Genomic DNA, 10,206 nt, shown 5'->3' with positions numbered 1-10,206 from the left:
AAAAAAAGCAAAACTAATTTACAAAAATACAGAAACAAGAGGCCGGCTTTACCTGAAGTTGGCATAGCCTATTTAAAGGAAGAAATACTTCAGAAGAGATCATTTTTAATATCGTAATTTTTGGTTTCTCAAGCTGAACCAGAGAGCCAGCTGTCTCTTAAGCAATTCGGTGAAAATTGAAGCGCAATTCGGTCCCGGAATACAGGTCATACAAACATTTTCTGGTGTTTAAGGACAGCCTTTCATTCGTTTCTATTGCGAAGTCCGAGATATGAACACAGCGACGGCTGGGAGTTATCCGATGGCTTCTCTCTACGTTGGCGACCTGCACCCCGATATCACGGAGGCTATGCTGTATGAGAAATTCAGCCCAGCCGGACCTGTGCTCTCTATTCGGGTATGCCGAGACATGATCACCCGGCGGTCCCTCGGATACGCTTATGTCAACTTCTCTCAACCTGCTGACGGTAAGAATTGAAACATGAGAAGTGATCACTGTGCAGTTTGATCGTGTCACTTGTATGCAGCTTTAAGATGCAACAGAAAGCATGCATCCTTAAAATACTGACAATGCCGCCATGTGTTTTCAATGTCAGTCCTACAACTGGCTGCATAACCAAAATCAGAGCAAGCTGCAATATAAAGCACTGGACTTTAACTGAACTATCAAGTGATATGTATGCAGTCTATATAAGACAATCAGATCCTGAGACTGGTTGGAGCACTCCTTTTGACCCATATAAGCATGCCCCAGTTGTTGAATGCAAAATTACTACCAGAGTTAAAGCCCTCACAAACATGCAATCTGATCTGTACTTAAAAGTAGTTTTTGTAGCAATCATTTAGGAAAATAAACATTTTAGCAGATCTCACTTATTCTGCCCAATGACCCATTTCTGCTCCTATTTAAAGGGCCTTAGAGTGAAACTATTCCCATTGCCCTCTGTTGGTACATGTTCACTGAAAGCAAGAGAAGGGACAAGCACAGCTGAATAATAATCCCAGCACTGCCTTCTAGACATGTCTTATGAGTATTGTCTGGTACGTGCATTAATATCAAATAAATTTGGTTTGGATTTAATCCTAACTTATTTTTTAACTAAGGATTATCCAAGTCATAGTTGGTTTGTGTGTAATATATTAACCACTTAAACTGGTATCAAGGCATTGAGCAATAGTAGCAGGTGTTGTGGTTGTCTTTGGAGGCCTTGTGATACATTGTGTGGACTTCTTTGCCTATCAACGCTAAACACCTGTCACAATTTATCTGTGCTGAAGTTGCTTACCAAAAACTTGAGTAACGATAGGTTACAACTGGCTCACTTCCAGAAAGGTGGTATCACTCACTCATGTAAATGTAAGAAGACCCACAAGTGAAAACACCATTTGTTATTGGAAGTCTAGAAATGGGGAGGGTGGTAGCTGTTGGGTATTTAAATGGTGTCCTAGCATGTGCCTGTGGGGCAATAGCTAGCTGCTTGTAATTAATTATAAGTAGTTAGTACATCTGATATGCAGAGTAAGGCAATAGTCAAGGTTTGTCTGTTTGTGTCAACACTCACAAGCCTAGTGTTGCTCATCTGAGCCTTCTTTTTGAGTCTCTCTTCCCCATCAATGGTAGAGAATGCTCTACTCACACTCCAAGCCAGCACATACCTCCCAGGACCCCTCTCTAAATATAGAACATCTTTTTGAGCAGCCCAAAATTTGCCTGGCTGTAATACTTTAAGTTTTCTTAACATGACAGAATTGGTTAACAACAAGTAAATCAACCCTGTCAACATTCCACCACACTATTTCACTACCATTCTAAATAACATCACTAACAAATACAGATAATCATGTATTACATGGATCGCTTTAGCCTTTTTAAAACTATCGATTCCCACTCTGAATCTTCCAGAAGACCACATGTTTGACAACAGTCACACAACTTCTCTTAACACACGGGCTGTAAAGTACAATTGCAAGCTAAACTGCTGATGCCAGCAGACGCAAGGCAGCTCCCTTTTGTTTACCAGACACTTTTAGCTGTAAAGCCTGTGTGTGTGTGTGTGTGTGTGTGTGTGTGTGTGTGTGTGTGTGTGTGTGTGTGTGTGTGTGTGTGTGTGTGTGTGTGTGTGTTAGTTACTGTAGAGTGACTGAACAAAAGGATGTTTTGGCATGCGCTAACATGGACGTTAGAGCCTATATTAGAGTTAAACCAATAAATGTAGAGAAAGAAATGGCATAAATTGAGCCCTAGTGATTAAACTGGCATGATTTAAGCAAATTAAAGCTATGACATCTTAACACCACAATTTAAGCCTCAATTTAAGCCTGCTGCACTGCTGCTGCAACTGGCCTAGGTGGGACGTGGCCCAGCAGCATGTGGTGAGTTAGAGAAGGGGGACGTGCTCCCAGCTTGCCCACTGCAGCTGCCCCTCACACTTGTCCCAGCTGCTCATCAGCCACACGGTCTACTGCAGTATCTCAGCTTGTGCCTTGTTAATGGGCTGACAGCTGAAGGTCTCCATTGTAGCACAAACTGCACAGGAGGGCAAACTGACTAATACACTTTACTGTAACTTCAAGTTATTTTTCTGGTATGTTACGCTCTGGCTGGGATTTAAAGGGATAGCTGCATTATAACAGCCGCTACTGAAATAGAATAGAATAGAACTTCCTTATCTGAAAGCACTACAGTCCATGTATTGACAATAATAGATGGAAGTATGATATGTAGCATACATAATAGTGTCTGATGTAATTTGTGATTAATTACCTTTCCATCTATCTCTCTGCAATTCCTCGTTCCAGCTGAGAGAGCTCTGGACACCATGAACTTTGATGTGGTAAAAGGGAAGCCAATCCGAATCATGTGGTCCCAAAGAGACCCCTCCCTCAGGAAGTCTGGAGTGGGCAATGTGTTCATCAAGAACCTTGACAAGTCCATTGACAACAAAGCACTGTACGACACGTTCTCTGCCTTTGGCAACATCCTTTCCTGCAAGGTACAATTGTCATAAATATGACTGAGGGACTTTAAAATGGGAAGATGTTTCTGTTATGCGATATATATTCCCACTTTTGGAAACAATGTTCCTGCTCGGAGATTTCACACAAATGATTCTTATATTACAACATAAATTTGAAAATTTTAAACTTGAAATGTTCTTATGTAAACTCATACGTCATCTCTCCGAGTTCCAACTAGAAACTAGTCACATTGTAGCAATACTACCACATTTTGGAAAACACATTTATTTGCTTTCTTTCAGAAAGATAGATGAGAAGAATGGTACCGCTTGTGTCCGAGAGAGTGGTATTGATCTTCTCGTCTAACTCTAAGCAAGGACCCAAATAAGCGTATTTTCACAAGATTTTAAAGGTCCCATGACATGGTCCTTTTTTGGATGTTTTTAAATGGTTCAAGTGAAGAAACTGCCTGCATGTGTATTGATGCCCCTCTACCGTATGCATATTTACACGTGAGTCTTCCTCTGCTCCAGGTGGTCTGTGATGAAAATGGCTCCAAGGGATACGCTTTTGTTCACTTTGAGACCCAGGATGCTGCCGATCGTGCCATCGAGAAGATGAACGGCATGCTTCTGAATGACCGCAAGGTGTGAGTGTCTGATCATTTAAGAACTGGGGACAAAATGAAATTCATTGTAGGTAGTGTTTTGAAAAGTTGAAGAATTCAGCTTGAACTTTAAAATTACTTTAATAGTACTTAGTTATCATAATAGTGAAAGCACAGTACTTTTTGAGCTTCTGCTGAATATGATTATAGGTTATATGAATCAGATGGTGTTATACTGTGTGTATCAAACTGACTTGTTTTGAGTGAACTGACTTTTTGTGTGCTTTTCAATTGGTGAGTTTATGTGTGAATAATCTGATTACTAAGCCCATCTCTCTCTACCGCAAGTATGAAGATGACCTCTGAACTGATAAATAACAAACTAAAAACTCTTACTTACTCTTGTCTTTCCTGCCAGACGCATATTCTTTTGCCTCATTTGTCCACTCGCTGGTCACCCGTCTTGGTTTGTTTGTGTGTGTGTGTGTGTGTGTGTATGACCAAGCTTGTGTGTTTTAGTGATGGATCGAATGCAGGAATGCAATACTGGATGGCGGAAGGGGAGAGGTCGTCATAGCAAGGTATATAAGATAATTTGGTCCTCAGCTTTCCTTTGTACTGTGAGACTCTGTTCCTCCATCCCTCTCCGTCCACCTCCTCATCAAGTTTTGGACCAAGAATTAGGATGGTTGTCACTGTGATGTCTAGCATGCCAACATATCTGCCTGCCCCTGGTGTTATTAACAGCAGTTGGATGTTATTTTTATGGGTTACCCAAGGAAGGATGAGTCTCTTTATGAAATGTAGCTATGAATTTGTTTTGTGGATGTTGTCTCTGTTTGTTTTTTTAAAAAGAATGTGCTCTCTTTTATTTATCGTGCTTGCGTGATCAGGTCATCTTCTACCGGATCGAGAGTGTTTTTAGATCGGCAAAAGGAAGTCAAAAGAGATGGATCCTGGTTTGTTTTCTCATTTCTGTCAGGACTGTTATACAAGAGTGTGTTTTGCTTCCCGCCCTCTATCTTCAGGTTTGTGGGTCGTTTCAAATCTCGCAAGGAACGGGAGGCTGAACTTGGTGCCAAAGCCAAGGAGTTTACCAATGTCTACATCAAGAACTTTGGGGATGATATGGAGGATGAGCAGCTGAAGGAGGTTTTCGACAAATACGGTAAAATGGGACTATATTCACCGGTATAACTTCAAACGTTGATGTGGTCTGACATCCACTTATCTGACCTTTAACCTCTGCAGGTAAAACACTCAGTGTGAAGGTGATGAAAGACCCCACTGGCAAATCCAGAGGCTTTGGGTTTGTTAGTTACGAGAAACATGAGGACGCTAACAAGGTACTTCATGAAAATGTACTAAGTGATTAGTCTGTTTTGGCAATTCTTCTCTGATAATAATAATTTCATCCAAAGGCTGTCGAAGAGGTAAATGGCACCGAACTTAACGGCAAGACTGTGTTTGTGGGCCGGGCCCAGAAGAAGATGGAGCGGCAGGCGGAGCTGAAGAGGAAGTTTGAGCTGCTGAAACAAGAGAGGATCAGTCGTTATCAGGTCTGTAGAGACTAAGCCCTTAATTAATCAAAGAAATCTTAAATTTGAACCTATTAATGTCAAAGAAGCTGCTACATATGTATCATTACTTTCTGTCTTTTGGTTTTAGGGTGTTAATCTTTATATTAAAAACCTGGATGACACCATAGATGATGAGAAACTGCGTAAGGAGTTCTCTCCATTCGGGTCTATTACAAGTGCAAAGGTGAGAACAATCAAACAGATGTTGCAACGCATCACCAATAGAGAACAGATAATGCACTGCAATATGAATATAGCAACAGTGTTGACAATATTGTGTGTTTGAAGTTACCCAAACACAATCTGTCTCTATATTAGGTGATGCTAGAGGAGGGTCGCTCCAAGGGCTTCGGCTTTGTCTGCTTCTCCTCCCCCGAAGAAGCCACCAAGGCCGTGACTGAGATGAACGGACGCATTGTTGGCTCCAAACCCCTCTATGTGGCTCTCGCTCAGCGCAAAGAGGAGCGCAAAGCCCACCTCACCAACCAGTACATGCAGCGTATTGCTGGCATGAGGGCCATGCCGGCTAACGCCATCATTAATCAGTTCCAGCCCACCAGTGGCTACTTCATGCCAGCTGTGCCACAGGTGAGAGAATCAAAGTCTGAGAAGATAGTATGTTTTAAAGTGGCTATAATATTTAATTTTAAAAATATATAACTGTGTGTAGTGTGAAAAGGGATCGCTCCTAGTACAAAGCCACGAATAATTATCAGCTAACTCTACAGTTCCTCTCAGCTCTTTGAAGATTTTTAGCCTGTTAGCTTAGGTTTTTGGAAAAGCTTTAAAATGAACATACTTTATTCAAATTCAGAATGTCAAGAGAGCTATGATGATTCCCAACAACTCCAAGTTTTTTAACAGCATTTCAGGCAAACCTTTGTTTCCATTTTATTTCAGTAAAATGCCACCAATTAAAAATACATTTACATCAGTTTCAAGAGGGTGTGACTTTAATGCCATACATCTATAAATGTTACTTACTTGTATACACCAGGCCCAGAATAGAACTACATACTATGCACCCAATCAGCTGGCCCAAATGCGACCCAACCCCCGATGGCAGCAACAAGGTGGCAGAGGTCAAGGTGATTATGTGGCACTATATGATAGATGCACTATCTTTGATACACTTTCAGTTGCCTAATGTAAATAGTTAACTGTAATGGACCTAGTTAAATGTATACATTTTCAATTAAGTTTTGTATTGCATCCCATTGTTTTAGTCTCTGCTTCTAACACTCCCAGGTGGTTTCCAAGGGATACCCAACTCGCTGCGTCAGCCAGGACCACGCGCCAACCTGAGACACATGAGTCCTGGTGGCAGCACACAGGGCCCACGAGGTGTGTTCACTAATGACAATTGACCAAAATGACCACCTTTAGCTTATTGGCTCTGGCTTAAGAATGTTATTGATCTTACATAAACAGTAGAGGTTGTCCAGACACTGAATTCTGCTCAATTTTGCCTCCTCTCTGCCAGCCTCTGGCCAGGCCATGGCTCCTCGACCCTCAATGGGAGTCTCCGGCCCCCGTGCCATGCCTCCTTACAAATATGCCACTGGGGTCCGTAACCCCAACACCCAGGTGGTGCAACCTATTGCCTTGCAGCAGGTATGGGAAAAGGACCAGTCACATCATCTTGTGTTGTGTTGTGTCTTATAAATCACCCAAACCTACATATAATTCTTATTGTCCTTATCTGTCCTTTCTAGGTTCAGCCAGCTGTGCACGTTCAGGGTCAGGAGCCTCTCACGGCATCCATGCTGGCTGCTGCGCCCCCTCAGGAACAGAAACAGATGCTAGGTAAGAATTCTGTATTATAAGAAATAAACTGTAATGCTTTTAAGTTTTTATTTCGTTGATTCATTCTCAATTTTTTCCCCAAATAGGCGAGCGTCTTTTCCCACTGATTCAGTCCATGCATGCCAACCTGGCAGGAAAGATCACTGGCATGCTGCTGGAGATTGACAATTCTGAACTGCTGCATATGCTGGAGTCTCAAGAATCTCTACGCTCAAAGGTACTTTTACCTCTCTCTCTCTGCCATATTGTCATACTGAAATGTGCGTTGTCCACAGAACATGCTGTGTCATTATTTATGTTTGATTTCATGTATGTACAGGTGGAAGAAGCCGTCGCCGTGCTACAAGCCCACCAGGCAAAGAAAGATGCCACGCAGAAAGTGGGCAGCATGGCTACTACTGCTGCTGCCGCTGCCCCATCCTGAAGACTGTGTGCTGTTTTGAATTTGTATGATAATAGATTATCAGTCAAGCTGTTCATACAAAATTAAGTGTCATAAGCACAATATGTTTTGTGCTAATTATAAAAAAGTAATTGTGTTGTTTCAGGGCACTGAGCAGAGATGGGGAGTGACGCACTACACTGATTGCAAACACCTGACTCCTCTGAAGAATTATGCAAAAATGAAGAAAAAAAATGAAAATATACTTGAACATTTAAAAAAAAAAAAACATTACAGTTCATAATTTTTTTTGTTCTGTAAAACCTTTAAACCACATACCAAAATCAATAATGCAAATGAATGTTAAATGAAGGCCCTTCATTTTGCGGCAAAGGAGAGAAACCTTTTTCGAAAAGGAAAATAATTTTTGTCCTTTTTCTTTGTTTGGAGGTTTTGATTTGAAAGGATGGACTCCTCCATCCTATCATTTTATCATGGATGTGTGGTATTCTCAATAAAGGGATGATATTTTAAGTTGACAAACTGTTGTGTAATGTTAATGCTTTCTTATAACCAACTTTATTCAGTTTTAGTTGTGTGTCTGACAAACTTACCTGTCAGTGTTGCACAGGAAAGAACAGGGTAAATGGCAGAATTGACAGGGCACTGCAAGAGTAGCAAAAACAACCAACAAAAAAATACATCCCGCAAAATTGCTTGTGAATGCTAAAAGCTAATTTGCTAAAGCTAAACTGGATTGCTGGCATAATTGCGTAAGAAATTGAAGTGAGAATAGTTAAGTAAATATGGCTTGAACAAACATGGAAACCAGCTAAACCATTATAAATAGCTTTAACAGAGGGAAAGGGATGAAGGATGCAAAATAAAGAGTAAGAGTAATCTGTGCCACTATTTTTTTACAGCAGTAGTTTACAAAAAGTTATAGTATGTCAGAAAAAGTTTTTTAAAAAAAGCCATAGTATAGCATTTCGAGAAAGTCATAATATAGTATTTCGAAAGAAGTGATAAAAAGTCATAGTGTAGTATGCTGAAAAAAGTGTTAGTATTTCATGTCGAAAAAGTCATAGAATAGTGTGTCTAAAAAGTAATAGTATCAAAAACAGTCATAGTATAGCATGTCAAAAACTTCATGTTATAGCATGTTTAAAAAGTTAAAAAAAAAGTCATGGTACAGCATGTTAAGAAACTCATAATTTAGTAAGTCATACTATAGTATGTAAAAAAAAGTGATAAAGTGATAGTATAGTATGTTGAAAAAGTGATAAAAAGGTCATAGTATAGTATGTCGAAAAAAGGGATAAAAAAAGTCTTGTATACAATGTCAAAAAAAGTTGTAAAAACATCCTAGTATGGTATGTTGAAACAAATGATAAAAAGTCATAGTACAGTATGTCAAAAAAGTGATTAAAAAGTCATGGTATAGTAAGTTGGAAAAAACAATGAAAAGTCATACTACGGTATGTTGAAAAGAGTGATAAAAAGTCATAGTGTAGCATGTTGAAAAAGTCATAAAAAAGTCATAGTAAGTCGAAAAAAGTGAAAAAAAGTCTAAGTATAGAAAGTTGGAAAAAAACAAGAAAAAGTCATACTACAGTATGTTGAAAAGAGTGATAAAAAGTCATAGCATAGTATTTTTAAAAAAGTGATACAAAAGAGATTGTATAGTGTGTCGAAAAAAGGGATTAAAAAATCATAGTGTAGTATGTTGAAAATAATCATAGTATAGGATGTCAAAAAAGAGATAAAAACATCAGCATAGTATTTCAAAAAAAGTTATCAAAAGGCCTTAGTATAGCATGTCCAAAAAGTCATAGTATAGTATGTCAAAAAAGTGATAAAAAAGTCATAGTATAGTATGTCAAAAAAAGTGATAAAAAAGTCATAGTATAGTATTTCAAAAAAAGTGATGAAAAAGGCATAGTAGAGTGTGTTGAAAAAAGTTATAGTATAGCATCTCAAAACAGAGATAAAAAAGTCTAGTATACTATGTCGAAAAAAGTGATAAAAACATCATAGTATAGTATGTCTTAAAAGTCATAGTATAGTAAGTTGGACAAAATTATAAAACAAAGTCATAGTACAGTACGTCAAAAAAAGTGATAAAAATGTCATAGTATAGTATGTTGAAAAAGTCATAGTATAGTAAGTTGGAAAAAATAATAAAAAGTCATACTACAATATGTTGAAAAGAGTGATAAAAAGTCATGGTGTAGCATGTTGAAAAAAGGCATAAAAAGTCATAGTATGTCAAAAAAAGTGATAAAATAGTCATAGTACAGTACGACTGAAAAAGTGATAAAAAGTCACAGTGTAGTAATAATAAAATAAGCATAGTGTAGGATATGGAAAAAAGAGATAAAAAAATCAGCACAGTATTTCAAAAAAAGTGATAGAAAAGTCATAGTATAGCATGTCCAAAAAGTCATACTATAGCATGTCCAAAAAGTCATAGTATAGCATGTCCAAAAAGTCATAGTATAGCATGTCCAAAAAGTCATACTATAGCATGTCCAAAAAGTCATAGTATAGCATGTCCAAAAAGTCATAGTATAGCATGTCCAAAAAGTCATACTATAGCATGTCCAAAAAGTCATAGTATAGCATGTCCAAAAAGTCATACTATAGCATGTCCAAAAAGTCATAGTATAGCATGTCCAAAAAGTCATAGTATAGCATGTCCAAAAAGTCATACTATAGCATGTCCAAAAAGTCATAGTATAGCATGTCCAAAAAGTCAGTCTGGTATGTCAAAAAAAGTGATGAAAAAGGCATAGTAGAGTGTGTTGAAAAAAGTTATACTATAGCATGTCAAAACAGAGATAAAAAAGTCTAGTATACTATGTCGAAAAAAG

The 10,206-nt window shown here is 38.6% G+C and overlaps 1 protein-coding gene across 1 annotated transcript in view; it reads left to right on the top strand.

Annotated features, from left to right (window-relative positions):
* The window catches only part of pabpc4 (poly(A) binding protein, cytoplasmic 4 (inducible form)), an 8,059-nt gene extending 187 nt beyond the window's left edge, over window positions 1-7,872 (top strand). Inside the window, exons 1-15 of the mRNA XM_032500291.1 lie at window positions 1-467; window positions 2,800-2,993; window positions 3,492-3,607; window positions 4,594-4,733; window positions 4,817-4,911; window positions 4,987-5,124; window positions 5,234-5,329; window positions 5,464-5,733; window positions 6,143-6,233; window positions 6,394-6,489; window positions 6,629-6,759; window positions 6,861-6,951; window positions 7,038-7,168; window positions 7,271-7,398; window positions 7,500-7,872. The exon at window positions 1-467 is cut by the window's left edge and continues 187 nt beyond it. Coding sequence (XP_032356182.1) covers window positions 272-467; window positions 2,800-2,993; window positions 3,492-3,607; window positions 4,594-4,733; window positions 4,817-4,911; window positions 4,987-5,124; window positions 5,234-5,329; window positions 5,464-5,733; window positions 6,143-6,233; window positions 6,394-6,489; window positions 6,629-6,759; window positions 6,861-6,951; window positions 7,038-7,168; window positions 7,271-7,375 — 1,890 coding nt within the window. The 5' untranslated portion in view covers window positions 1-271 and the 3' untranslated portion in view covers window positions 7,376-7,398; window positions 7,500-7,872. The remainder of the gene's footprint in view (window positions 468-2,799; window positions 2,994-3,491; window positions 3,608-4,593; window positions 4,734-4,816; window positions 4,912-4,986; window positions 5,125-5,233; window positions 5,330-5,463; window positions 5,734-6,142; window positions 6,234-6,393; window positions 6,490-6,628; window positions 6,760-6,860; window positions 6,952-7,037; window positions 7,169-7,270; window positions 7,399-7,499) is intronic.
* The last annotated feature ends 2,334 nt before the right edge of the window (window positions 7,873-10,206 follow it).

This window comes from Etheostoma spectabile, chromosome 20 (genome assembly GCF_008692095.1).
Source record: "Etheostoma spectabile isolate EspeVRDwgs_2016 chromosome 20, UIUC_Espe_1.0, whole genome shotgun sequence".
In the NCBI taxonomy this organism is placed as follows: Eukaryota; Metazoa; Chordata; class Actinopteri; order Perciformes; family Percidae; genus Etheostoma; species Etheostoma spectabile.
This window is presented reverse-complemented; position numbering and strand designations above follow the sequence as displayed.